Below are 27,961 nucleotides of genomic sequence, written 5' to 3'. Positions count from 1 at the left end.
TTGGGTGTGCATTCTCCTGAAGTCCACAACAATCTCCTTCGTCTTCTCCACATTCCCATGGCCAAATCAGCAGCTAGTCTGACACCATCGTTAATCTATTGCATTCATTAAGATTTAAGCATAAGCATTAGCATTGCCTTAGGAAGGTAAGCTGTGGCGTAATAAAACAGACAAACATTTCAGATACTTTCGGTCTGGTCGAACTATCGTGTGGCGCTATTACTTCAATCATTACGGCAAGGCTGGGGAAGCCACGCCTCCGCCGTATAATCCTCTATGGACGATGAGAAGCAGCACTCCGCTCTCCATCATCATCTGCGGAAAAATGCGAGCGGGGAGCGGTAAGAAAATGTCAGCTCGCGCTGCCCTCCCTCCGCCGCAGACATGAGCGCAGTCCCGACCGCCTCTTCCAACCGCAACAAGTTGCTCTCACCATGCGGATCCACTGCAAAGTAGTTGTGATCGCCGTGTGTTTTGGAGTTTTCTTACTTTTGTACTTTTTGGGGGGCAACGCCGCGGATGATCCGCTGTTGAAAGAAGTTGGAGAGGAGCCGGAGGAGGACAGCAGCTCTTCCCAGTCGCCCTCCCAGCTCGAGCACAACGTTGTTGCAAAGTTTCGGAGGAAATCGCCCGCAGGAGTCGGCGTGCGTCCGGAAGAGCCTCTTAAGGGACGAAAACAGGGGAGACCAATTAGTAGAGGGGCCAGCGTGAATGCAAAGAGGTGAGGAGTGAGGGGGGTGGGGGGTGTTTCCGTTTAAGAGCCGATTTCCTCAAGGCTCTCCCTAAATGAACGTCTCCGCTTTCTCATCCCCATCTTTCCTAGCCTCTGGGAAGTTTCAAAGTGAGGGTGTCGGGTTATAATCGTGCTTTGAGTGAGCCTTATCCTCATCTATCAAACTGCCTACGTTGTGCTCAAGGACGCAGGCTTCACAAAAGCCAGATCTTTTAAGGGACACCCCATCATGCATCTGCTGGGCTGCTTTTCGCTGTTGCAAACATGAGTTTCTCAAGTATGTGGCTGAAATATGGCCAGAGAGCTTGACTGATGTGGTTAGGTGGAAGTGTTGTCAGTATTTGCAAAGAGGAGATCAAACACAAAGCACAACAGGGTGATGAATTGTCACGTGAGCTCAACATCTCGATCATTTGTGCCTTATTATGTGTGAAAGCAGGGCATGGTCTCAGTCCTCTGTTGGTGTTAAAGGGGGTAAAAGGTCACCTTGAAAGACACAAAGTGCACTTCATAAAGGCTGCTACTGTGTACGGAGCAGCTCGGGCTCCCATTTGGTTTCACTTGAACATGAGTCAGACATTATGGGAAGTAGTCTGCTAGAACTATTTACAGAAAAGCTTATCGGGTGTGATTTTTATTTTTGTTCGTTACAAAGAAGCTGCCACAAAGACAGATGACCTGAATAAATCAGCACCGTGGCAGTATCTCAGATATCGGCAGCTGCTATTTGTGTTTAAGATTGAGGGCATTTTGTCTTCCAGCTTTCTAATTTCAGCCTTGCATTTCCTCCTGTCTTGCATGCCAGCTGTGCCATAATGGCCACTATGTGGCCGTGGAGATTACCCACGCTGGCAGGCTGCTGTAATATGTATTCCACTCCATAGCCGTACTCAAGGTTGGGGACACTGTTCGGCAGATAAACGCCATCAAGGCGTTACGCCGTGAAAGGACCTTTGCGTCTTTGCAGAAACCACGCTCCTCCATGTGTGCTGCACGCTGATAAGGAAGATGGGGTGGAAGGGGTCACCGGTGGCCATTAAACAAACACGAACAGGTTGGAAAATGCTCAAGACTGACTGCTGCGATTAGGGGAAGAGCACTGAGCATCTTTGCCAGAACCTCTAAAAAAACAACTTTGTTTTGTCTCATTGCTCAAGCTGAGAGTATCAGACCAGAGGACTGGGAACAATTGGGAGTCGTTTTCAGGTCTGCAGACACACTTTGCAGACTGTAAAGCTCTGATAGTGAATCATAACGACACAAACGGAGAGTTAAGTTAACACTCTCTTTTATTACAACTGTCTGTTCAATCCATGCTTCATAACTTGTATCTCTCCCTTTGTTTGCGAGTCTGAACCGCTGAACAGATTTCCTGTGCAGCTTTCTTATTAGACAAACATGCCTTTTTTTTTTCTTAATCATATAATTTCCTCTTGACACATCACACCGTTTCCTGTGGCCAAAAATAGCGAAGAACGTCCTCTATGTCGCCCCAACCCACACGTACTGGAGGCTATAATGCGTTGTTGTCTTTATCACTTCAAACGCCCAACGCTTGCGAGGTCCACACACCCAAAATGTGAAGTGTTTTTCCTTTTTTTTTTTACGATTTTTTAAACAGAGCGTGATTGGTTAATGTGCTCCCCACCCTCAGCTTAATTAAAAACAGAATTAGGGTTTAGGTCCAGGCTCTGTGACTTACGATCCTTACCTGTAACTTTCCCGTTCCGTCACTCTGATGTCTTCATTACCGTCAGCGTGTGTTCCAGATGCTTTGTTGCACTGCGTTAAAGCGTGAATCTGCAGGGTGAGACTGGTGTTGATACTCTGTGTCGAAACAAATCCCCTGCCCTGTCACTTCAGATATAGCTAAGCAGCCTTCTTCCCAGTAAAGAAGTCACTGCCTCGCGGTGGCATTATGCATAGCTATAAAAATGTCATCTTGCATGACTGAGCACTCACTCAGCTCGGAGTGGTTTTTGAAATCTCCCTGCTTGCCTGTGCAGCCGACGTGGCTGGAGAGGGTGCTTGTGTGAGCCTCATCGGAGGGAGTTTTGCTTCTCTTTTAGTTTGGCTAACTCACTTTTAAATTGCCAGTAAATGAGTCATTCTGAGGCAGAAAGATAGCGTGGGGCTGGGTAAAATCCCTCATCTGTAAAGAGCTGGGTTTGAAAGTCATAGCTTTGAACTTGACAGCAACAACAAAAATAAAGATAATAAATGATTAATAATAGAAGCATTTACTGAGCACTAAGCTGATTCATTGATCAGCCAAGCTGCAAAAACTTTGATCTACTGGGATGAGTAGGACTCTGATGCCAGATGTTTGCTTTGTATTCGTTTCTGGCAGCTTGACATTATAGGGAAAAAAATCTTTTATACCTTTACACAACTCAATAAAGCTATTTGAAGATGTCACTTTGGGCTCAGGGAGGTGGTGATTGGTGTATTCAACTCATTTTTGGAAGTTTTCGTGTGCACATTCCAGCTTTCACAGAAAGTCCTTTATCTTTTAACGTCAACCCCGCATTTGCATTTATTTTCATGACTGACTACGCTGTTAATCGCATTTACACATGCCAAAGTTAGAAAAATGGATTTTTGTGGTAGTTCCCACTTTCACTTCATTTCCAAAGTGTCTTTGAGCTGCAGGGGTGTATGATACACAGGCAGTCATGGCATAGGAACTTACCATGCTGGTGTTTGATGGTTGATATCACTGTAAAAGAGGTGTTTGCGTGGTGCTTTTTTGGTTCTTATATACCACTGGTTTCTCTTACTGGTAAAAGTTAAATAAACATTTCATATATGCTTAAAGATCTGGGATGTTCTGATATGAGATGGAGATACCTGCTGTAAAGATCTCACCAAACACTCATTTGCTAAACTCTCCACTAACATCCATCAGCCGTATCACTCTGCTGAAGGAAGCAGCAGCATACCCATGACATATCTATCACTACCACCTCATCTCCTGAAGCTATAGGCCAGGGACAAGATGTGTATTTCCAACGTTTAGTGCAGTGTGGAAAATCTCACCATTAGACGTCCATAGATTACAGAGCGTAGTCGTAGCTACAGTAGGATCACCATTACTCTTTAGTGAGCCCTTTTAGTCTGGAGGAGGTAAAAGGAGTCGAGGAGTCAGCGAAGCTCGCTTCTGTGCACTGACAGATATACTGATGTTGAGGATATCCTCAACGTTTTCTGTCAGTAAGCGCTGGTGTTTTTGTCAGTGTTAGCTGCTGTTAGCTGGCGTTAGTGGGTCTAACATTGCTGGACTTGGAAACTTCAAGAACTCACACAGTATGAGAATGTAATCAAACAGTTGTAATCAAGCTGTTTTTGTTATTTAGCCGACTTAACGTCAGCTGCTCGGAGATGGAACGGTCACATGTCCAATCTGCTGACAATAACTGTCGTTTTCGTGTGTTAGAGCCCCGACTTCAGTTCAGGAGATGAGGCTTGAGGTGAGGAGGAAGAGCGTGACGTTTTATCCAGATGCCAGCCATGTTGTTTCTGTCCTTTGCATTTTGATTTTCAGATGATAAACCATTGGTATGATCCTTCGTATCTTGAGTCTGAAGGTGCAGGCTTGCATTAAAACTTGCCTCCATGCACACAAACGCCTACAAGTTCTGCTCTCTTCCGCCTTTGGTGTTCTACGCATTTGACCTGCATGTAGGCGCGTATATAAAACATGATTAGGCAGAATGGCAGTGTACTTTTAGTACCAGTCCAAAGCAGAGATAAATGGAGAGGGTTGTGTCATGGAGTGCATTTGGCATAAAATCTTAGCTATATCAAACACGTGGTTCATAAAATATGAAGAAGAAGATTCAGTATGGCATGAAATAAGCAACTTACTGTTTACAGACATCAATCCGAGGACCCCAAGTCCTTTTTCAACCACCTTTTGCAACCATCTTGCCATTTTGGTTATTAGACATTTGTGAGGTGGCTTCAGTTTTCAGACCCAGAAGCCGTTTCCTTCTTTTTAACCGTCTATGTGTGGGAATCACATCACAGTCCCAATGTCCCCACTTTTTTTTTTAATCTATTAGAAATGTCCATATTTAGTACCAGTGCATCCTACTGCTGTATAATACTTTGATTTGCATTTGCAATTTAACTTTAGAGAACTTGGTCAAGGTTTGTGGTGGACACAGAAAAGAGGATATGATGATGGCAGCAGTGCGTGCGTGCCGCTCTCTGTTCGGGTTTCTTTGCATCGGCCTCTCTGATGAATCTCTTACTGGGTTTTAGAGTTTGTGAAAGTGAATATCTCCGGCCTGAGTCAGCGCGTTTTGGTCGTTTAAGAACTGCGCTGACACGTTGCATGTTTATTTTAGCATGTTCGGCTCAGCATGCTGATGAATGCAAATGTTCTGAGAGGGCAGCTGAAATGAACACATAAAACCAGATTCTTGTGGCAGCTGCGTCAGTGATTGTTCATGAGTGGTCACATGCGATCTGAGGTTTTCTTCTGTTTTCTCTTGTGCCCCAGCTGAATAACATTCAAGCAAAGAATCCAGCGGATCAGCCCCGAGAAGTAGCTCTGGCACTCTCTGTCGTATAGTCTCAACTTTAATCAGCTGAATTCTGTTTAACCACTTGAGACGGGCTTCTTCAAACCAATGCGAACACATCGGTCAGAAGTCCACCAAACAGAGTTACATTCGGATTAATTAAATGTCTTCAAGGTGTTCTCTGGGACATCGCTTGTACATTTTTCTTTTATCTCTAGAGGCGCTGCCTTTTTCCTCTCCTTGCGTGCTTTGAAAGGGTCGGTGGTGGTGCTTTTGTAGGCGAAGGGTTCCTCTTGTGCCTGCTATGCAGCCGATAAGGAATTCAAGTCCTTTTGTACCTCGTCTGTGCTTTTTGACTGCTTCCAGATGTGAGGAGCGGTGCCATGACACAAACCATTATGTGAGCAGCCCATGCTTAATGTGGCAAACACATTATTAACGTATTTTTTATGTGGGGTTTTTTTTGTCTTGTCATTCAGGTTTATGCAAAAAAGCCTTTATTTATTTTGCATGACTAAGTGCAACGCGATTGCATCCTTGCAGGGGATAGGGATTGCATTTTTCTGTGGGGAAATGGGTTGTGTGTTCAACAACCTTGACAGAACATCAGCCCCTGAAGCGTGGCGGACAGATTTCTCAGCACCTTCTCGTTCATCCTAATCTGCAGTTCATCATTGTCCCGCACCCATGCAGAAAACGAAGTGTCACGCTTGAGGACTGCCCCGCAACCCACCTGTCGAGTTTCACTCTTCTCCCTTCCTATCCATTTTATGCTAGGCTCCCGCTTGTTTCAGACGCAGAGGAAATGCATGTCTTCTACAACGGTCTTCTCCATTTTGCCTTCCCCAGCTCTCCTCCTCAAAGAAAAAAAACAAGCAAAAAAAGCTATATGTTGAAACAAAAGGTTCTTTGTTCTTTTATTCGTGCCAGACTTTTTCCTCTTTGGCTAGGTCAACATTCATGTTGAAGGTATTGTTATCACAAGCGGCCCCATGTAGTGCTTACACAGAAGAAAAATAGATGATGTTGACCTTAACTTTAGGCTGCCCCATTACATAAATGTTTCCCTATCATAGAGCAGGCTAGGCCGCGCTGCTCTGCAGAGAGAGCGCTTAAACCCGATAAAGAACCCCCTTCCCTTTGAACATGGAAGAGCAAAGTCCAGTCGCAGAGGTAGTCGTGTGTGAAGGTGTTTGTTAAATGATATACTGAGGCGCACATGTAACATGACTGAGAAAAATAGTTGACCTTTCATTTCAATAGGAGGATGGCTGCTTGTTATTTTTTTTAAATTCTTCACTTCCTCCTGTTGTCATCCATATAAATCCCAAATGATGTTTTTGTTGTTGAAGTAAGAAGCCGGTACTATTAATACTGACATCCATACAAGTGGCAAAAAGAGCTTAAGGCTGAATGCATTTGTTTTTTAACAGATATAATTATTCCCAGTATCACCCAGACGATTTGCACCGACTTTAAAAAGATAACAGCAGGAATAGAAACAAAACACGCTGTAATGAAGGGAAAGTGGAATCACAACCTTTTACTCAATACGCTTGCATCATTCACCTGAACCTAACCTTGCTTAAACGTTATATGGTGTGATGTTATTGCTTAGCTTCTTTTTTAAAGCTTTGATTATTGATTCAGTTCAGTTTGTGGGTATTAATTCATGCACAGCTCTCTTAAAGTCTAGGTCTGTCAGGTTGAGCTCTGGACTTTAACTGGGACATTGCAACACTTTGATTCTTTTCTTTTTCAGCCAGTTGTAGATTTGCTGCTGTGCTTGGGGTCACCGGCCTACTGCATGACCCAATTTCAGTCAAGCTTTAGCTGTCAGATAGTTGGCCTCACATTTGCCTTGATTTGTTCAGTCTTTTGATAAATGTGCTAACATGTTAACCAAGGCCTTTAGTGTCTGAATTTGGGTTTTTTTTGTTGGGGTTTTTTGTATTTTCTCTGAGCCTGGGATGAATTTGCTGAAGTGTGGACTCCTGGAAAGGTTGTGCCATTGTTTTAACACACATCTGAATGTTTGCTCCCAGCAAACTGTCAAAACTTGTGCTTTTATAGAGGCGCTCACCGCGCTATGTATTTGATTAGCAGCACCTGCTAATCAAATGTAAACAACTCCTATGTAAGCAGTGAGGGTATACTTAGTTTTCTTTATAACAGGACTACACAGTACATCTTTTGAAAACGCTGTTTTTCACTTGACTGTGGGTCTCTCAAGTTTTTTTTTTTGGTGTGGTTTGTGTGCAGCTAGCTTGGTAGCCATTGAGTCTGGTAGAAAATAAACGGTAATATCTTTAGTAAAAACCTTTCGCTGACTAAATAAATGACAGAATGAATCTAAAAATCTCAAATTGGGTTGATATTTTACATATGCAGTGTTTTGTTGTTGTTGTTTTTTTTAAATTTGTTTTAAAGTCGGGTTTTGCAAATCTTCTTTGTGAAATATTAGAAAACCACTCTGTTGTTAACAGACCCTATTGTGCCCTGAATATTTAGACATTTTAAAAAATGCTTTTTTCTATAACATAAAGGACATTTTTAAATGCCCAGTGTGGCTAAATCAAACTGCTGAAGCAGCCTTCATGCTAAACACTGGAGCTAAGTGGAGGTGACGCTAAAGCTCGAGGTTAGCATTTTATTTCTGGCATTTGCATATTTCATTGAAAATTTAACATTTTTACTTTAATTTATACAGCACCAAATCACAACAACGTTTGCTTTAAGGCATAAATGTGAATATTATCTTGCTGGACAAAAACCTAGCATCAAATTGTCTTGGTGATGAACTATGTTCTAGCAGTACAATTACGTAGGGTTTAAAAGGTTAAAAAAACGTAGAATTATCTTAATAATTATTATCTGTTTATTCACTTATGGGCTTCCCCACCAAGTAAAAAGTAAAAAGTGTCATGCTTAAGTATAATATTATTTTGGGGTATTTTCATAAATGGTGTTCATGGGGATATATGTGTAGTTATAACCAAAAGCCATCAGTTTATGTTGGCTTACAAGAAATATAAATATAGGTGCCAGCTTTCCAAAGACCATATGGGTTGGAGCTCTTGTGGAAGTCTGAAATTATGGCGTCCGTTTCAGTAATTTCATTTTTCTGTGTATGTTTTGGTTCCACTGTGCTGTGGTCCATCTGTTGAGCACAAATTGCTCTTCACAGGTTCTGCAGCTTGCAGGCCAATTTGCTGGCGATGAGTGAGGGGAACAAGGTTTGTGATTGTCAGCACATACACCCCCACCCCGCCCAAACGTGTGGCCTTGGCCCATTGAAATCTAAAACGGACAGCTAGGTGGAGGAAAAACTCGACATCCAGCACATCTTTTGTTGCAATTACTGCCAGCTTTTGATCTCGATATAGTAATTTCATTATACTGAGGTGTTATTGTTTTTCTTTTATACAAGACTGCCAGTGCTTCATCTTCTACATTTACTCTTTTCTAGTAAACCACGGAGTAATGTAGCCCGACCTGTAACCAGGCGCACCAAGGCGGAGGACGTCATGCATTTGGCCGTGGTGGCTTGTGGGAACCGTCTGAACGAGACCCTCACCATGGTAAAGTCAGCCCTCCTGTTCAGCTTAAAGAAGATCAAGTTTCACATTTTTGCTGAGGACCCCTTGGCCCTGCAGTTTAAAGAAAGGGTAAGAACCCTGTAATGTGTTTTGAGCCAAAAACCTGTATTTTCAATGCACCTTGCTGTCTGCTTTGCTGTTCAGGATCTTACTCTGATTTTTGAGCTACCACAGCACATGTTAAACACTCCTCCTTTCTTTGTAATAGATGACACCGAGATCACAGCAGTTGTAACTCGGAGCCTCTCTTAGACTCACTCTTGTACCCTTTTATCTCAAGGCCGGGGCGTAATATATCACCGAGACACGCTGCGTTATTCCGCCTCCCCCCGCCTCAAAGTCACCTTTACGGAGGTGCGTTGGCGTGACTTTGATTAGTTCCACTGATACTGTAACTAACAGCCTTTTAACATTGCTTCAATTGATGGGCCACAAATATCAGCAGAAGTACCTTTAAACAGCTTTAAATCTTAATCCTAAAAGCCAGCGTTCCTGTATGCGGTGAATCACTGCCATGTGTTGAAAATTCCCATGAGGGGGGAGTCGTGGTAGCTGAGGCCTGTAATAATGTGACACATATGCCAGAAAGGAGCCACAGGAAAGGTTAGTCTCACCTCCCTTGATCTCTTATGCTCCTCCTGCTTGTGGCGCTCTCTCTGTCTCTCTCGCTCTTCCCAGGGCCAAACTGTTGAACTGGTGATTATGGAGAGATTTAACGCCTAACTGGTCAGATAACGCGAGCTTCAGCAAACCTCGCCATGCTTTAAGATGGTGCCTTCCCTTGTTTAGATTATTGCGTTTTAATAAAATAGCAGCTGGTTGCTGCACGCGTACCAAAAAGACCCAATCAGCAGCCGGAGACGTGACTTCATTGTTTGAAATGGCCACCTGCACAAGTCTGTGAAAAAAGCAAAAGGGAGATTAGCTTTCAGTCTAATTGTTGTTTATCCTGACTCTTTCTCACGCAGCCTGCCTTACTTAAAGTCAGTTAGACGCTTTTTTTGGCGTAACACACCGCATGTTGCTTTACTTTCAGCTGAACCAGTGGCCTCGCTCTGTCGCAGCCAAGTTCCAGTACAGAATCTACTCCATCTCCTTCTCGGTGGGAAACGCTGACGAGTGGAAGAAGCTCTTCAAGCCCTGCGCTGCTCAGAGACTCTTCCTCCCCGTAAGCCTGCCACACTTATCTCACCTAATATCCCCACCATGCTTAATGTCATTAGCCGGTGTTAAGAAAAAATGTTAATCCATCTCTTTTCTACTTAAACAATCTTATTACCCTCTTCACTGGATGATTACAGCTAGATACTGGCTTGTTTATTGATGATTTCATACCTTCTCAGCAGCAATTATGTAACAAATAAGAATTCCCCAGAGAACAAATCCAGTAATTCCATCAAGTGAGGCTCATGCCGCCTATTGATTTCCTTTTTCTGACACGGTTCATTGCAGTAACAGTCAGCGTTCTTACCATGTAATGAACATGTGGCAGATCAATAGGTGTTTTTTTTTTGTCTTGCTGCAAGGCAATCAATAGACATTCACTATTCACTTTATTAGGAACACCTACTGAGCACCTTTCTATTGCCTCGTCAATAATCTGAATTAAATAGAACATGCCTCTTGATTCAGTGTTATCACATATTTCCATATATGTTACAGTTAATGCTGTAGAACTCCCTCATTACTAGAGTCAGACTGTATGGACATAACCGCATCATGTCTCCTGTATTTTGGGAGGTTTGGGGGGGGTTAAGGCGTAACTTGCCATATCTGGACTTCACCCACCAACACTGTATAATCCTCTAGTAGGGTTTGCTGGAACACACAGCAAACTGTACTATTTGTCAATTAATTCTGCTCAAATGTACAGTGGCCCTGAGAGGTCAAATGCATTAAAACAAATAGAAAAGGCTGCAAAAAAGGACTCAAAAGCACAGTGGAAGTTCAATATAAAAACCTCACAATTGAAGCAATTTTGGCATACGAAGGATGGCACTGTGACATGCTTAGAATAAGCAGGGGACTCACTGATGTTGTTGGGGAGAAAAAGATGAAGTTTTTTAGCATCTTTCTCTTTATGGACATTTTCTTAAGTTGCAGTCCGTTTGACCGCTCAGGGTCGCCGTGCAAAAAGGTTCAAAAGGCAGCAACATAAAAAACATTGTGGAGAGCTCTGGTTCAAGTCTAACCACAACTACAGCATCTTCTTTAAGCACGTGTCAGTCAAAGCAGCTACATATCTTTACCAGTATCCAAATGGATGAGGTATTTAAAGGGAAAAAAATATTTACAGGTTCTGTGTTTTGTTTCATTTATCCTTCCATGTAAACTCTAGTTTGTACAGATTGGATTGGTGCTGGTTTAATTGTTTTTCCAAGTAACGTTGCTTGACTTCGCAACATTCCTGTAGCAGTGTAATGAAACCCAGATTTCCTCTTGAAGAACTAAAACTTGTGCACTGCATCCTCCACTTTGTTCTTTAGCGTTCTTCCTCTGCATCTTCCTGTCAGCTGAGCCAGGAAAAAATAAAGCAGTAGTCTGTTTTGCTGCTACAGAGCAGATACTACAGTATGTTTTGAAGGAAATAGCTATCTTCACGTGTTGGTTGGGATAGTTGGGGTTCATTAATACTGACATTCATTTATATGTGCTGTGCCGTCTGATGATACTGCCTAAGAGAAGCCTGTATAATGTAAACAGAAGTGGTCCTAGCACAGAACCCTGTGGTACTCCATAGTTAACTTCAGTGTTTGAAGAGGACTCTCCATTTACATAAACAAATTGGAGACTATTAGATATACATGATACAAACCACTGCACCGGAGTACCTGTAAGGACCCGAAGTCTTTTTGCAACCGCTCTAACAGTAATTTTCCTCCAGCCCAACTGGACAAACGAACAAACTGTATTATTGTAGGGTCTGTAACTTAAAATATAAAGTGCTTTGAGGCAACTGCTGTTAGCATTTGGTACTATATAAATAAAATTTAATTGAATTTGGGGGTTAATTTTCCCTGTATTCTTTTTTAGTACATATTGATAATGTGTGGCATAAACCAGCGGTCCTCAACCCCTGGGCCATGGACTGGTACTGGTCCATGAGTCGTTTGGTACTGGGCCGCGAGAGTTGAGGCTCAGGTGTGACATTTATGGTTTTCAGGGTTTTTATCAGTTTTTATTGTAATTTTCCGTCGTTTTTATCGTTAACTCGGTTTCCCTGGGTCTTTTCCCGTGTGTTATGAATAAATCTTTTTTTCGGTTTTATTTTGTTGTATTTATCCGCGACACCTTAAAGGCCGGTCCGTGAAAATATTGTCGAACATAAACTGGTCCGTTGGTGCAAAAAAGGTTGGGGACCGCTGGCATAAATATTGTATTTACGTCTAAAATTGTACTTCCAGGTCATCTTGAAGGACGTGGACTCTTTACTCTATGTGGACACTGATGTGCTGTTTCTGCGCCCTATGGATGATATCTGGAATCTACTGAAGTCCTTCAACAGGACGCAGCTGGCAGCGATGGCCCCAGAGCACGAGGTACCCAAGATTGGCTGGTACAGCCGGTTTGCCCGCCACCCTTTCTACGGAGTCACGGGCGTCAACTCTGGTGTCATGCTGATGAATCTCACACGGATCCGCAGCACGCTGTTCAAAGTAAGGTCAAAACAGTACTATTTCCCCACACTCTGATCGGTAGAAAGCTAAAGTGGGCTGCAATTTCCTATTTGCATTCTGAAGGGCTGTTTCCTTGAGCTCAAGTGACAGGCAGAGTGCTATGAGTGGGCTGTGATTAAAGCTTTCCAGATTACCATGACAGCATCACAGACTTCTGCCCTCAGAACTCAATTTAACAGCTCTAATACTGGCAGCAGATTGCACATGGAAGCGGGAATGTAAATGTGCTCCGCCTTTGATGATTTTTTTATTTATTTTTTTTAATGCTCCTCTTAAGCTGTTCTTTTTATTAATCCTTGTATTTCAGAACAGTATGATCCCTACTGGCCTGTCTTGGGAGGATCTTCTTCATCCACTCTACCAGAAATACAAGAACCATATCACCTGGGGAGATCAGGACCTCCTCAATATCATCTTCCACTACAACCCAGGTACAAGCTCCTTTTTCAAGTGTGTGTGTGTGTTTGTCTGTATACATAAGAAATGCATTAATTGCACTATGTTACGTTATGTTTAAGGCCTAATCCAAACTGCTTATCCATGCATATGAGTGCACTTTGAAATACCAGTCTGCAGACAGCCCAAACAACAGCTTCTCACCATCAACATGTTTCCAAAAATTGCATCTTATTTTCACTTTTGCTAAAGTCTGCTTCATGAATCTGGCTGTGTAAACACCAAGGCTGTGGCTGCAGGTGAAAGCAGACTGAGATCCAGCTGCAGCCGCCAGATGTAGGCATCAAATGCTCAGAGCCGTCAGCAGAGCTGGCATCATTCGCATTTGCTCAGAGCCAAATGGAGTGTCTTGTTTTTGTATATTAAGCGCTTTGTGTTCTCTGCTGTCTGAGTATATTCATATATTCATGTTGGTCCATCAGCGTTTTTCTGATCTGTGTTTTTCTTGGTGAGGAAACTTTTTCTCCTGGTAGTAGCGTACATACCAATCAAGGACCTCATGTTCTTTAAGCTAATGCACCACTATTGAGGGTTCAGAACAAATAAGTTAATTAATATTTGTGTTTCTTTTTCTATTGATTTTTATCATGCAATTCAATGATCAGCTCCTCTATTACAGCAGAAGCAGGTTTTTTGTTCTTTGTGCTGACATTAAAACGATCTATTTTCCCAACTCTGTTTATTCTATAATCTTCTGGTATGTCTGGATGCATATTTAGTTTTCCCTTCAAGAAACACATTGATGCAATTACCTGATTAAGAAATAAACCATTTCATCGTTTCCCCCCTCCAGAGCGTCTATTCATCTTTCCATGCCAGTGGAACTACAGACCTGACCACTGTATGTACGGTAGTAACTGCAAAGGGGCTGAAGAGGAAGGCGTGTCCATCCTCCATGGCAACCGTGGCGTATATCATGATGACAAGCAGCCAGCGTTTAAAGTAGTCTATGATGCAATCCATGATGTGAGTATCCCAGGAGGATCTGAAAGTTATGTGTGACTTATGCTTCTGAGGGAAATCTTAAATTACATTTATCCCTACGCCACAACCTCTTACGTAACGTTATCAGTTCAGTTTTATTTACATAGTGCCAAATCGCAACAGCAGTTGCCTCAAGGTGCTTTATATTATACAGTAAACACCCTACAATAATACAAAGAAAACCAGAAAAATAAAAAACAACAATCAACAACAACAACAATGACCCCCTGTGAGCAAGAGCTTTAGCAACAGTGGGAAGAAAAAACTCCCTTTTAACAGGAAGACACCTCCAGCAGAATTTGGCTAAGGAAGGAGCGGCCATCTGCCGCGCCCGGTTGGGGTGAGGGGAGGAATGGAATAAAGACACACTGTGGAAGAGAGCCAGAGATGATTAATAACTAATAAATAACTGATAACTAATAAAAAAATTTTTTAGCAGTCTTGAGAGACTGGGACATGTTGGTGTTTTGAAGGAACCTGACGTGCACCTCCTGAGAAATGTAGCTACACATCAGGTTGCAGCATACCACAATGGTTTGAATAGCATGGAAGGTTGTGGTGTGGGGATTAAAAGGAGTTTCCAGTTCCTACATTAGTTAGGATGTTGATTTCACACATATAAATCAAGCTTTACTGACTCAGTATGGCAGTGATGCACAGTGCCCTCTGTTGGAACACTATGTCCAGTAGTAACTGGACATAGTGAATCGCAGGGCTAACACATAGACACAGACAACCATTCGCACTCACATTTACACCTTTGGGCAATTTACACTTTCCAATTAACCTATCCCCACTAACTACATGTCTTTGGACTGTGGGAGGAAGCCAGAGTACCAGGAAAGAACCCATGCAAACTCCACCCCGGCCTGATGGTGGAATTGAACTCAGGACCTTCTTGCTGTGAGGCAACGGTGCTAACCACATGATCCGTCAATATGTGCAGGCAATCAGCTGACCTCATTTTTGGGGCACATAATGTTGCTGAATCTGATCTGAAGCAATGACAGGTCATAGCACTTCCACCACAGGCTCATGTGGGTAGTTGTTGGAAAATACCTCAAATTCATTGGAGCAAAACACACATTCAGGTAGATGCACTTGCTCAGTACAAATTTCCATTGTGCTGCAATAAGGCCTGAAAGCTGTAGCATAGCTTGGCGTCATGATCGGAGGAATACTTGCTTAGCTCTGATAAAGCTGCTAAAATACAGAATGGAAGTCATGCAAATGAAAATGTGTCCCAACAAGCTGCTAAAGGAGCAATTCTACATATAAGTGTGTGTAGACCTGTTTCTGTAGCAGCATTGTTTAGCTCAGAAAAAAAGAACAGCTATGACTATTTATTTTGTGATTTCAAAATCTCTCCCCTTGCACTCATGAAACAATCTGGGTCAGTTTAAAATTAGAATTTGTTTTCTCCGGCAGCAGAGTCGGTTCCCCCCCTGCTCTGCTGAGATAAGCCTCTTAAAGACGAGCAGGGTCGTAATTTATGATTAATACCGAGGCCCGCCCCACCCCTGCCAACCGAATGTGTAAATATCATTTAGCCTATGATATGTTCTAGATCAAACAAAAAAAACCTGCGCAAACGCACAAAACTTTGGGTTTGGAACTGACATGGGCCGATGTCTCCGTCTCTGCAGTTTCCCTTTGAGGACAACATGTTCCAGTCGCTCTTCTACCCCATCCAGACCAAGTTCCTGGAGACGGTCAACACGCTCTGTGGTCGGATTCCCCAAGTCTTCCTCAAGCAGATCGAAAAGACAATGAGGAAGGTGTTTGAGGACAAAGTGGTCCGCCACGTCAGGCCACATAAATAACTGATGGAGAAAGTGGGTGTCCCTGTGGATTCTCAGATGAAACTGGTGGCTCTGCATTTGCAGTGTTCAGCGCATGACACTTTCTGGAATAAGGGTCTCATGAACATTATGAGCCTCTGGTAATTAGTAATCACCCTATGCATACAGTGCTGGTCAGTGACGTCGCCGAATAAGTTTGCCTTATAACCGTCTTTATTTTGACATCACAAGTGATGTAACGTATAAGAATGTTGGAAAACTAGAAAGTATCAGCTCATCTCAAGTGTGTAAGACAAATTTAAGCCGTGTTTTTGTCAAGATTTGTACAAAGGTGTCTTGTCTTTTTTTACTTTTCTTCTCAAGCATTTGAAGTTCTCCTCCTAACCATTAGGGAGATGTGTATGTGCTACACAGAGTCAACTTTGGACAGCGTTACTACCTTGAAGTAGTAGATTTATAAACCACTCCTCTAAAATTGTGAATGTTTTATCAGCAAATAACTTGAAGTGTGAATCTGTGTAAATGAGTTTGTGGTCTGTTTTGCAGTTGCCAAATGCCGCTGACAGTATTACACACAGCACAGCAGAAGAAATGTAGACTTTTGTGTTGAATACTGAATGTCACAATGCACTTTGACATTAGGACTGGAAGGTTGTTGTTGTTGCACATATGTCTCCATTAGATACAACACGACTCGACTGAAATCAAAACCAAAAGTGCTAGATTTTGGAAAAAAAGGAAGAAAAAAAAAAAAGGTGTCAAACCACAGCAGATCATGTACCGTATGAATATTCATGTCTGACGTTTTCTTTCCTGGCAGAAGAAAATAAGTGCTGTAGATTTGTGTGTTTGAGAGTCTCCGAGCCTGTAATCTGATGTGTGGTGTACGTACCATGTGATCAATGATGAACGCATGGGCTGTATATTTTAAAGTTGCTTTTAAAGGGGTATAAAGCGCCAAATGTATCAAATCATTCAACCTGGAAACTGAATAGCTGTACACTCAGCGTGTGTTTCTTAATAAAACAATGCAATGTCCTGAGTTTACCTTAGCCTCATTTATGCTCATATAGTCTTGGTGAAAAGAACGTACCGCATCTGTCAGTTCTGAGGTTTTTACACATCACAACATCATAAAAGGAAAAAAAAGTATCTAATTCTGAGCAGGTCTTAAAGTAAGGACAGGAACATGTGACATATCACTCTGTGTTGTTTATTTAACAAAAATGAAGCCAAAAGGCAGAAGGTGTGTGGAAAAAATTGAGTAGCAGTAATAACTTCCTGTGCGACTCCGACATCGTTGTGGAGGACTTATGGCCCAGTTTTCATTACAGTGTTGCTTCAGTTCAGAGGTTTGCACACTTCTGTTAATTTCAGTACGTTTCAGGTCTGAACTTTGACTTGGCATTTAAAACACCTTGATTATTTTCTCTTTCAGCCATTCTCTGATCCTGTTCCAGGATCCAGTTTAGGCTAAGCTTCAGTTGTTGGAGATGGTCTTGACTCTGTAATACTTTGGTATGCAGAGGAGTTAACAGTCTGCTCAATGACTGGGACTTCAAAACAACCCCAAATCATCACCCCTCCAACACCATGCTTGAGAGCTGGTATTAGGTGCTTTGTTTGGTGTTTGCTGTACCTTGTGGTCAAAAACCTCCACTTTGGTCTCATCTGTCTAAGAGACAGTGTTCCAGAAGTCTTATAGTTTGTTCAGATACAATCTTCCAAACATCAGCTGTGCTGCCTTGTTTTTCTTTGGGGTTTTTATTATGGAGAGGAGACTTTCTCCTGCCAATCATTCCAAACAAACTCATTGCAGAAAAATTAGAAAAAAAAAACTAAACAAGTGTTTTTTTCTAATTGTACTGCAATGAGCTTTAGTATTTAACATGCTAACTGAGGCCTGTAGAGATACAGCTTGGGTTTTTTTAACTTCCTCCAAGCATTGCACATTCTGTTTTGGGGTGAATTTGGGATGTGCACTCAGTGGAAGACTGGTATTTGTAATGAATGTTTTCCACTGGTAAATAATCTTTCTTACAATTATTTGTAAATGGCCCCTTCCAAGACTGATGGAGAGCACCAATTGCTACTATAAGAACATTGCTGATCTCAGACCAGCAAACTGCCAAAACTTATATATAGGTTGCTGATGATCAATGATCAAATGCATTTCATTAGCAGCACCTGGCCACTAGAAAGCAGTAAGGGTGTCCTTAGTTTTTATACAGTGCGTCTACATTTTGGCCTTATTTTTGTTAATAACACGGTATAATAATATGTCATGTGTTGTTGTTCATCTCATTTTAAGACCTATTAAAGACCAGATAGTTTTAATTATGTCCTAATACAAATGTTTGTTGTTGCTTTTTTGTGTGTGTTTGTTTGTTTTCACCATGACTGCATAATAATCAATTGTGTTTTAATATGTTTGAAACAATAAACGGGGATGAATTATATTCTTTAAATGGTGACAGAGAGAGTACAGACGATGGTTACTGAAGATTTGTTTCAACAAGATCAGTAAGTATCAGATGTCAGTATATTTTGATCCAAATATGATAATACAGCCCAATCTTAGCGATTTGAAAGTGAAGCTAACACTCACCTAACTCTCTATCGTGTCTGTCAAACTCAAGGCCCGGAGACCTTTTAACCCACTTATCAGGGCTCCAGAAACCTGAAAAAAGTAGATTGTGATTTGTTGCTTATCATGTGCCTTTTTTCACACTTGAAGGCTATATTGAATATGTAAACAAGCGTCTACACGATGAAATATCTTTTTTCTTTTCTTTTTTAAAAGGCAGTTTCTCTTAAGAGTTGAGATGCCATGTCTGGGCCCTTAACAAATATGTAAAGAAATAAAGATTATTTTGTTTTTACATGAGGATATATTTCTTTACCTCCCATACTTTGTAAATGGTAACTGGTATTCTTGAATAAATCATATAATGGTAAGCAATATGTTGAAAATTATTTACAGAGGCCATTGTGTGCATAGACCAATTGGATGTAGGAAGAATATATGAGACAATAAACAATATTATCAAGGATTTCTTAAATTATGGACTTTTTCTCAGTCAGAGTATTGTTTCAAACCTTCCAGTGACTTATGAATCAGTAATCATCCAAGACCTCCCAGAATATGCAAAACATATTGCTGGAATATATTGTCATTGGCAGGGATGGTGTTAATTAAAGAATGTCAGCTGTCAAACTCACATAATACACATCTGGTCCGTGTGTTCACAGCTTCACAGTGGGTAAACCTAAATTTGACACCCCTCCTAAATTTAGTCTAAATTTAACTTAAGATACAAAATCTATATTTAGAATCGACATTTTAAATTGTCAGGTATCATAACTAATGATTCAGAAAAATATCTTTGTAAATATTCTCTGTATGCAAATGGTGATGAGTGCCTCTCAGTCCCAGATTGTATCTGTGCATAGCATCTTAATGTATCCATATTTCACATGCAGCATCTTTTTATGTTCAGTGTACTTTTATAGAAATCATTCTGATTCACTTGTTATTAAAAAATTATACAGCTGAGCTTGAATTTCCCACGTCTAAATGTGTATATCATAATGTTACATAACGCAAATAGATTGGCATTCAGCCAACCATGCCTTTTTTCACGAATAAAAAGAAATGCACATGCATTGTATTGGATAGCATAAATCCAAAACTTGTGCTGATAAAGACATTTAAATTACAAGTTTGGTTCACATTTTTCTGATATACTTTTTTATGTTTAAGATGAATTTGTTTTGGTATAAATTCTGTTTTAAGTCGATATTGTGTTAAAAGAATGTCGCCCCTTAAAACATTGTCTCATTTTCTCCGTCTGTTTGTGTAAATCCACCTCCATTCATAAGTGGAGCGCTTGTCTCCCCCCGTGTGTTTCAGCGAACAGGCAGTGACCTCACGGCGCCATATTAAAATGCTTCCTCCTCTTTGCCTGTCTGTGAGGTTGTAGCTTAGCAGCCGCAGCTAGCCGCCAGTCTGCTTTTTTTTTACATCTACAAGACTGACAGAGGGCAACGACGTGATGGAAATTGATTCGCTTCAAGAAGCTCTCAGAGGTTATACTCAGTTTATTCCTCTTGTTCTTTCATCGGCCGAGACCACACGATATTTGTGTCCGGCCCAGATTACTCTTTTGTAACAAATGATCGGATTGTATCTCTCACGCTAATGGCGCTAGCTAGCTGATACTCGAGGCTAGCGTTAGCTAAGGCTAGCATTATAAGCGGTTTCACGGAAATGGTTTAGTCATGAAAGAACGACGAGAAAATACAACTTATTCCTTTGGATTTACTGTAAAGTTCTTATGTATTTGCCCTCAGTAACTGATAATATTCTCACAGATATGTATTAAGTATATGACGACTGTCACCGGCTTTTTGTACAGTTATTTGCCGGCTATGGTCTTCTGGCTAACTTAACATGCTAAACTTAGGCTAGCCAGCGAATTAGCAACACTGGTTATGTAAATAGATAACTTTAACGAGATAGGGTGACTCCTCAGGGATCTGGTACCAGCTTTTTACGTGTCGGCTAGAGTAGATTATAACTGAAAGTAAACAAAATATCCAGGTTTATTGGCAGAGTTATCAAAACTGTTGGGAAAGCTGAGGTAAATCAAAGCCTGTGCACCTCCACTAGTTAAATGGTCATGTTAAGCCACTCAGGGTTTTTTATTTTATTTTTCATCTTAACAGATTTCGACAAGAAAGGAAAGAAGGAGCCATCTCCTCTACTGGAACAGTTTCTATGCCATATCGCCAAAACTGGCGATGCCATGTAGGTGAAAACTACAGACCTATTTATTGTATCCCTTTGCTCTCTCTCTTACTCTCTCTCTCTCTCTCTCTCACACACACACACACACACACACACACACACACACACACACACACACACACACAAATACACAAGTGTTATCATTTTAAATAGGCCCTGTATGATGACATTTTATAGACTTTTTGGACTTGAGATAACAGCCTAAAGTATGTGTGGCTCAAAGCTTTCATGACTATAAGTAATTTCAATTTGCTGTTATATTAGTTAACATGTGTTTTTATAATTGGATCATTTAAAATCATAAGGGTTTCTTACTGCAGTATCCTGTAGTAAGTACTGTTGAAATCTAAGTGAGTTATTCTTACATAAGGCATAAGATTAAAGAAAATGGGCCAAATAAACACGTGGGGTTGGGTGATTAAAAAGGAAATGGTAAACAGAACAATTATTAAAATATTGTAATGAGAAAAGTTTAAGGTACTAACAAAGACCTATGATGGGAATTCACCTGTATTTTGGGGATAGTAAGTGAGTTTGTTTGTGGTGGGTCAGCATTGACCTGCTACCAGAAATTCCACATGCTGGTGCAGACAGCAGCCCCTCAAGCCAGCAGGAGGAAACGGTGGCAAATGACAAGAGGTGTACACAAAATGACCACTAGCTTTCTTTTTGTAAGTGTTGTAAGAGCTTTTTCAAACGGAGGTGTCAGATGTCCAGGGCCCTCTGCAGGGATTTGAAGCAGCTAGTCAGTGTGTGTGGTTGTAGTTTTGGTGTCAAGCTAAAGATGTTTTGGAGTATCTAACTTTCATACATTTATAGTTTGTACAAACTGATTTGACACAACAGATAAACATCAACCACAGTGTTTGCCTAATGCCTTTTTTTTTTTTTTTTGCAGCTAGACCTAACCTTGGAAAAATTGTACTACACACATAAACACATATTCAGTCTAGGGGTGACATGTTTTTAAGGCCATGTTAAAATTACTCTTTTCACAGAGTAATCAATAAAGTTTTGTTTTTTTTTTAACATTTTTAAAAATTGTTTATTTGACCCTTTTTTTTTTTTTGACCTTTTTTTGCCTTTTTTGGGCAGCACGGTGGCACGGTGGTTAGCACTGTTGCCTCACAGCAAGAAGGTCCTGAGTTCAATTCCACCATCAGGCCGGGGTCTTTCTGTGTGGAGTTTGCATGTTCTCCCCGTGTTTGCGTGGGTTCTCTCCGGGTACTCCGGCTTCCTCCCACCGTCCAAAGACATGCAGCTTGTGGGGATAGGTTAATTGGATAATCCAAATTGCCACTAGGTGTGAATGTGCGAGTGAATGTGAGTGTGAATGGTTGTCTGTCCCTATGTGTTAGCCCTGCGACAGACTGGCGACCTGTCCAGGGTGTACCCCGCCTTTCGCCCTATGACAGCTGGGATAGGCTCCAGCACCCCCTGCGACCCTGAAAAAGGATAAGCGGAAGCGAATGGATGGATGGATGACCCTTTTTTTAATATTGCATTTGATTTCCAAAATGATTTGTGGTATCTGACATTACCTGGTCTTATTAGATAATCGCAAAAATACAAAAGTGTGGGGTAGATTTCAGACTGTAAAAATACAGTGGAAGGGTCCATTTCTTTCATATAGCATAGGTCTGTTAACTTTAACAACATTGCAGTTTCTAATTTATCTGCCATTTGTCACAGTGGTGGAAATGTTGAACTTTGACTTGTTTTAAGCTTCTAACATGTCTTCTGCCAGTGTGTTGACCTGTTTCTAATTATTCACTGTATTTCCTTTAGGGTTCAATGGTCTCAATTTAAGAACTACTTCCTGTTTAAATTGGAGAAAGTGATGGATGACTTCAGAGCCTCAGCACCTGAGCAAAGAGGTCCTGCAAATCCCAATGTGGAGTCAGTTCCATTTGAAGATATGAAAGAGAGAATTCTAAAGATTGTGAAGGGATACAATGGGTGGGTACTGAGCTGAAGTGGAACACGTGAGGCAGAAGTGGTATCAATAGAGAAGCCAAGCAAGGTTACACTGTGTGTTATATGTGCACATATACACTTTTTCTTTCTTTCGTGTTTTTTTTTGCTTGTTGTGAAAGCATTTCCTATTGCCCAAGTCTTTTCAGGCCAGTCAGTTTGCACTTTCTTTCAGAATTTTGCATAATGTGTGTCAACAGTACTTTTATTCATCAATTTTGGATACATTTCAAGTTAATTTGTGGTTGGCAGCTTTAAATAAATGAGTGTACTGAGCAACTAGTTCAGTTATTTGCACAATTTTGCAGTTAAACCTATAGTTAAAGGAACCATGCTACTACTTATAACCTACTTTCAGAGTTGGGATTTAGCCCACCTCCAACCCTTCAGCACCATCTAGACCACATAAGACCAGTTCTAGATGAAAAACCATGCTGTAAAACTAGATTAAATTAGCAGAGTACAAAGATTGTTCAAAACCTGATTCAACTAGAGCTGTACCCAACTAAGTTTGTTTCTCTTCATCTCCTCTTCAACTGGTTGCCCAACTGGACCCTCTCTTAGCCTGGTTCTGCCACAGGTTTCTTCCTGTTTAAAGGGAGCTTTTCCTTCCCGCTGTTGCCATAAAACTTGCTCGTAAGGGGTTGCCTGATTGCTGGGGTTTTCTCTGTATTAGTGTAGGGTCTTTACTCTACAGTATGAAGCACCTTGAGGTGACTGTTGTGATTTGGGGGTATATCAATCAACACCGAGTTGAATCTCATTTCTTAAAGGGAGACTATTAGAGCTCAGAACAGTGTTTCTCAATATTATCTGTCCTTCCCTGTTGATTTTTATAACTGGTGACTTCCCACTTACGAACCACATAAAATAGATTCATGGACCTTCTGAAGGACACTTGTCCTGGTCACTGTATGGTGAATCTGTTGCTCTGCTTCCATTTGTAGAATCCCATTCACGATCCAGCGCCTGTGTGAGCTACTTACAGAACCTAAGAGGAACTATACAGGAACAGATAAGTTTCTTCGGGGGGTGGAGAAGGTAAGACGTGAACAGAAAAGTTAGGTATTTTTCAACTAATAATGTCTGTGATTAACTTTAGAAATTTTTATTTCCCTCTAGAACGTAATGGTGGTAAGCTGTGTCCATCCAATCTCAGAGTAAGTGATGTGTTCAAGTTTAGAGTTTAATAGAATATTTATCTGCATTCAGTGTCCATGCAGAGGGTTTTAATAATGCATTAATATTTTTTTCTCTTTCATGCTTTTGCAGAAAAAATGGATGCAGTGCTGTGAATAGAATGAATGGAGTAATGGCTCCTGGAAGCACATCTGCGTTTACAGAGAGGTTGTGTTGAGGACAGATTATTGACCCGATTTAAAAAAATAAATATGTATTTTCATTTATTTATTTGTTTTGGTTTGCTTTTGTGATAGGAAAGTGAATGGTCCAGGAACTCCACGACCACTGAACAGACCGAAAGTTTCTCTGGCCAGCTCACTAACAGCTAATGGTCTGCCAGACAGCACAGACAACAAAGACACTGACACGGACCCAGATGGCGACAAAGATTCCAGGTATGTCCGAATTCTTAACACACCAGGAGCGCAATCAAAGCTGCTGGTCTCACGTGTATCTCTGGTTTCTTATTTCATTTTTAGTGAGGTTTCGGCATCAGGCGGATCCCCGGGAAGCTCTGTAAAGAACAAACACGATGAAACAGAAGAGGACATGGAAGCTGAACAGCAAGAGGTGAAGAGACTTAAGTTCAGCAAGGATGAAGAGGAAGAAGATGAGGAGGAGGATGAAGAGGAGGAGCATGGGGTGGATGCATTGAGGCCTTCAGATGCCACCTGCCACTCAAAAGAAGCAGAAGCCATGGTCCAAGAAGAGGAAGAAGAAGAAAAGGTTGCATATAAGGAGGATGAAGCCTCTAGCAGTGCTGCTGCCACTGAAGACCAAGGTAGGTGTTCTTCAGTGCTGTTTGTTCATTGGTTGTGGACGTTAAGGCAATAAATTTAGTACTGAGCAGTTTGAGGCTACAAAGTCGAGCTGACTCTACAAACGTAGATAATGAAAAATACAAGCGATTGTGCAAATGTGCTGGCTGTATTGGCTGTTCAGGTTTCTAGCGTACTAAACCAACCCCAGTTAACAATCAGATTGCAGAGTTTAAAAACAGAAACAGCTCAGATGCTTTGTGATAGTTTACCTTGTTCAAAAACATGCTTCAGAACTTTACCATAGGGAACCTGGAGAACAAGTCGTGGTACGGCAAAACAGCTTGTCACTATTTTGGTTAAAAAGTAATTGTTTTTATGTTTTAAGAAAAGAAAAGCGAGACTACTCACTTTCTTACAAATGACATGCTTGCTCTGACTTTACACTGCAACATGAAGCATCAAAGTCAGAGTTGGCTTAAACTCTGACATATATAACTATAACACGTAAGGTGTGAACATCTGGTACTTTTTCTTTGATCTCAATAAAGGGACAACTTGTGGCTTTTAGATTTTCAAGGGTACTTTTCACAAACACATGTTTTGGTGTCTCTTGTTGGTTGTTGAACAATTCAAGCAGTACTTTCTGTGTAAAGTGTGACTTTACTGCCCAATATTCAACATCATGACTGAGGAATTGATATAGATTGTAACCAGTTTCCAGTCCAGTTTCACAAATTGTCGCTACATTGATGTAAGCTGTAATTTAACTAGTTAACTAAGGAATAGCGTTGAAAATAAAACTGACCCCATGTCCTATTAATACCATATAATTTGATGCACAGTGTGTGTAATTTGGGCAGCTGGCAGAAGAGAGGGACAGCCGAGCTGAGGGCCGAGTGGTGCTGGATTTGTTAACGATGAAGCAGGGATTACTCTGCACCCGCAAGTCTGCGAGTTCCACTGGTGTAAATGTCGTCATTACGCAGTTAGCAAAAGGATTCATGCAGACGTCTCTGTGCCTGTTGTTGTTGTTGTTGTTGTTGTTTTTTTTTTTTTGTGGTGAACTTGCATTACAATCCAGGCATCGGACTTCAAGCAGATATCAAACGAGTATAATACGAATGACCACTTGGCCGTTGGGTCTCCAGCTGTATTCTCAGCACAATATAATCCAGGTTTAAGAGGCCAGGTCTGCTGATACCTGAAGATGCTGTCAGTACCTTTTACTGCAATGACAATGTGGTGGCTGTGGTTCTTGCATTACGTAGTTTAGACCAGAGTGGCCTACAAATACCTCTGCATGTGTACTCGTAGAGCAAGACCTGAACAGATGGTTAAGTAAAGTAAAAAGGAATTATTTGTAGGCACGAAAGGATAGTTTTAAATGATGTAAACCACATAAAGAGTTCATTTACTGATACAAAAGGTAACATTTCATTTATTATAATGCAGAAGCATTATTGGAGGTGAGAGTGAATTCTCAAGAATATATAATTTTCTTTCTGTAAATATCTTCATACTGTACTCGCCAGTGTAATGTTGGGATCGCGTGCATCCCTCCCCCTCTGGAGCTACTTTTGATTTAGTTTTTCCTCTGCTCTTTTTCACTTTTTACAGAACCAACTAGCAGCACGGCGGCCGATGCATGTGCAGACTCGGGCCAGGAGGCCGAGCAGGCCGAGAGGGAAGTGCCGTGTGGCTCAGAGGACGAGGGCAGCGACATGGATCAGACAGAGCAGCAGGCACCCACAGGCGACCTGGAAAGCCCCGAGACCAGCAGAGACAGTGAGGAGAGCAACAGTGACCCAGTCATCAGCAGCAGTAGCAGCAGCGATAGCAGCTGTAGCATAGAGGAGAGAGCAGAAGCGGCCAGTGAAGATGTAGCTCTCACTCCCTCCAGCAGTACAAGTGAACCTCCTACAGAGGGCGATATGGGAAGTGCCATCTTAAACACTGGGAACACCGAGGAGCCTATGGAGCAGGACTAGACTGAGAGCCTCCCCCTCCCTTTGCAGCCATGTGTGACCATAAACCAGCTTGTCCTTGACTCCAGCTTGACTGTCACTGGGAACGAGGACAGCACCTCAAACACAAGAAGAACGCCTCGTTACGCTTTGGACACTCCTCCAAAATGGCTACCTGGCACTGATGTGGGCATCCCAAAATTTTTTTTTTTTCTTTTCCTTCTTTTTAACTGGAATATTTTATTGATCTTCCTCTCTTCTGTTTTTAAGTTTGCTTTTAAGTTTCCCCTAAAAGGGGTTGGTTTCTGCAGCTGTGTTTTGGTTTTTGTCTCTTTCACTGGGGTTGTTTGAGTTCTGTGGTGGTCTGGTTGTTTAATGCCACTCACTCCAGCCATTTTGACATTATTACAGGATTGGTAGTCTTTAACCGTAGTGTAGCACACTGCCAGGGTCAGAACAGAGCTGCATCAGATCTTCATTATTTAAGAATTTCACATGTAAGCTAAACAAACCAGCAAATCTGTTCCTGACCTAAACTATGGCAACCAACTAACCAACGTGTGTTCCACCAGAGATGTGAGATCCCCCCCCCCCCCGTGTCCTGTTTAACCCACCCCACATTGATACACTACCAATCCTACTGAACAGTACTATGACGGTCTACCTTGTAGAGGCGTCCTTTGTAAAATGATATTTCGGATGCATAAAACCAACATAATTTATGATCATTTCAATGAGTTATTTTGACGTATATTTGTTTTTTGTTTAGTTTCGTCTGCCAGTTGTAGTTTCCAAATACCAGCTGTAAGTACAAAGATCAGATGCTTTCTTTGTATTGTGATGTCACCATGTTGTTTCACCAACCGATATCCAGAGCAGTTTTCTGGTTCCAGTTCTACACTTGTTTCTGCAGCTGTACTTTTTGATATTTAGAATTTTAAATTTCTGTAAAGTAGATTTTTTTGTAGATTGTAATACAGTATGTGTTCACTGCCTTTGTGAAACCATATCTAATTGTACAATTTCTGTGTATACTCTGAATGCTTTTGCTTTCAATGGGGTATTCAGAAACAGCAATAAATGTTAACATTTTTATGGTTGGTGGTCTTGCTCACTTAACCATTCATGTTGTGCATTAATTATTTAGGAATATGTAGATGATGTGAACAACAAGCATATATTTGATGGCTTTAGTTAATTTAGGGGCGAGTTCTTTCCAGGGTCCAGTTTGGGTGTGTGCGCGTGCTCATTTGTGAATGAGCAGGAAGTCCAGCCCACTAAATGGTTGTGTAATATTTGGACTTAACACTGTCCGTATATTATTTCTGTCTGAATCCTTGTCGGCTTTACAGCCCTTTTAATAATGAAGTTGCTACCTATGGCTTAGATTGCCACAGAGTGTTGGTGATAAGTTGGTTAAGCAAATCCTGGCACATTTCCACTTGGGTTTTTTTTTTTTTTTTTCCCCAAGCCTAGTTTTACTGGACATT

At 41.4% G+C, this 27,961-nt stretch overlaps 2 protein-coding genes across 2 annotated transcripts; both read left to right on the top strand.

The window, feature by feature from the left end:
* Positions 1 to 90: 90 nt before the first annotated feature.
* gxylt2 (glucoside xylosyltransferase 2) lies at positions 91 to 18,621 on the top strand. Its single transcript, XM_085405672.1, has 7 exons — positions 91 to 721; positions 8,732 to 8,930; positions 9,898 to 10,029; positions 12,266 to 12,517; positions 12,846 to 12,969; positions 13,788 to 13,960; positions 15,625 to 18,621. Exons 1-7 carry the CDS (start codon positions 435 to 437, stop codon positions 15,799 to 15,801), a joined length of 1,344 nt encoding a protein of 447 aa, XP_085261798.1. The 5' UTR covers positions 91 to 434; the 3' UTR covers positions 15,802 to 18,621.
* A 1,089-nt stretch (positions 18,622 to 19,710) lies between these two features.
* ppp4r2b (protein phosphatase 4, regulatory subunit 2b) lies at positions 19,711 to 27,571 on the top strand. Its single transcript, XM_085405671.1, has 9 exons — positions 19,711 to 19,869; positions 20,509 to 20,590; positions 22,379 to 22,549; positions 23,512 to 23,605; positions 23,687 to 23,724; positions 23,837 to 23,911; positions 24,001 to 24,141; positions 24,226 to 24,527; positions 26,125 to 27,571. The coding sequence occupies exons 1-9, from the start codon at positions 19,836 to 19,838 to the stop codon at positions 26,493 to 26,495; spliced, it is 1,308 nt and encodes a 435-aa protein (XP_085261797.1). The 5' UTR covers positions 19,711 to 19,835; the 3' UTR covers positions 26,496 to 27,571.
* The last annotated feature ends 390 nt before the right edge of the window (positions 27,572 to 27,961 follow it).

Source organism: Rhamphochromis longiceps, linkage group LG5 (genome assembly GCF_057381845.1).
Source record: "Rhamphochromis longiceps isolate RC_006_pf linkage group LG5, R_longiceps_female_GT1.1, whole genome shotgun sequence".
Taxonomy (NCBI): domain Eukaryota; kingdom Metazoa; phylum Chordata; class Actinopteri; order Cichliformes; family Cichlidae; genus Rhamphochromis; species Rhamphochromis longiceps.
The sequence above is the reverse complement of the archived record's forward strand: the minus strand, read 5'-3'. Positions and strand labels throughout refer to the sequence as shown.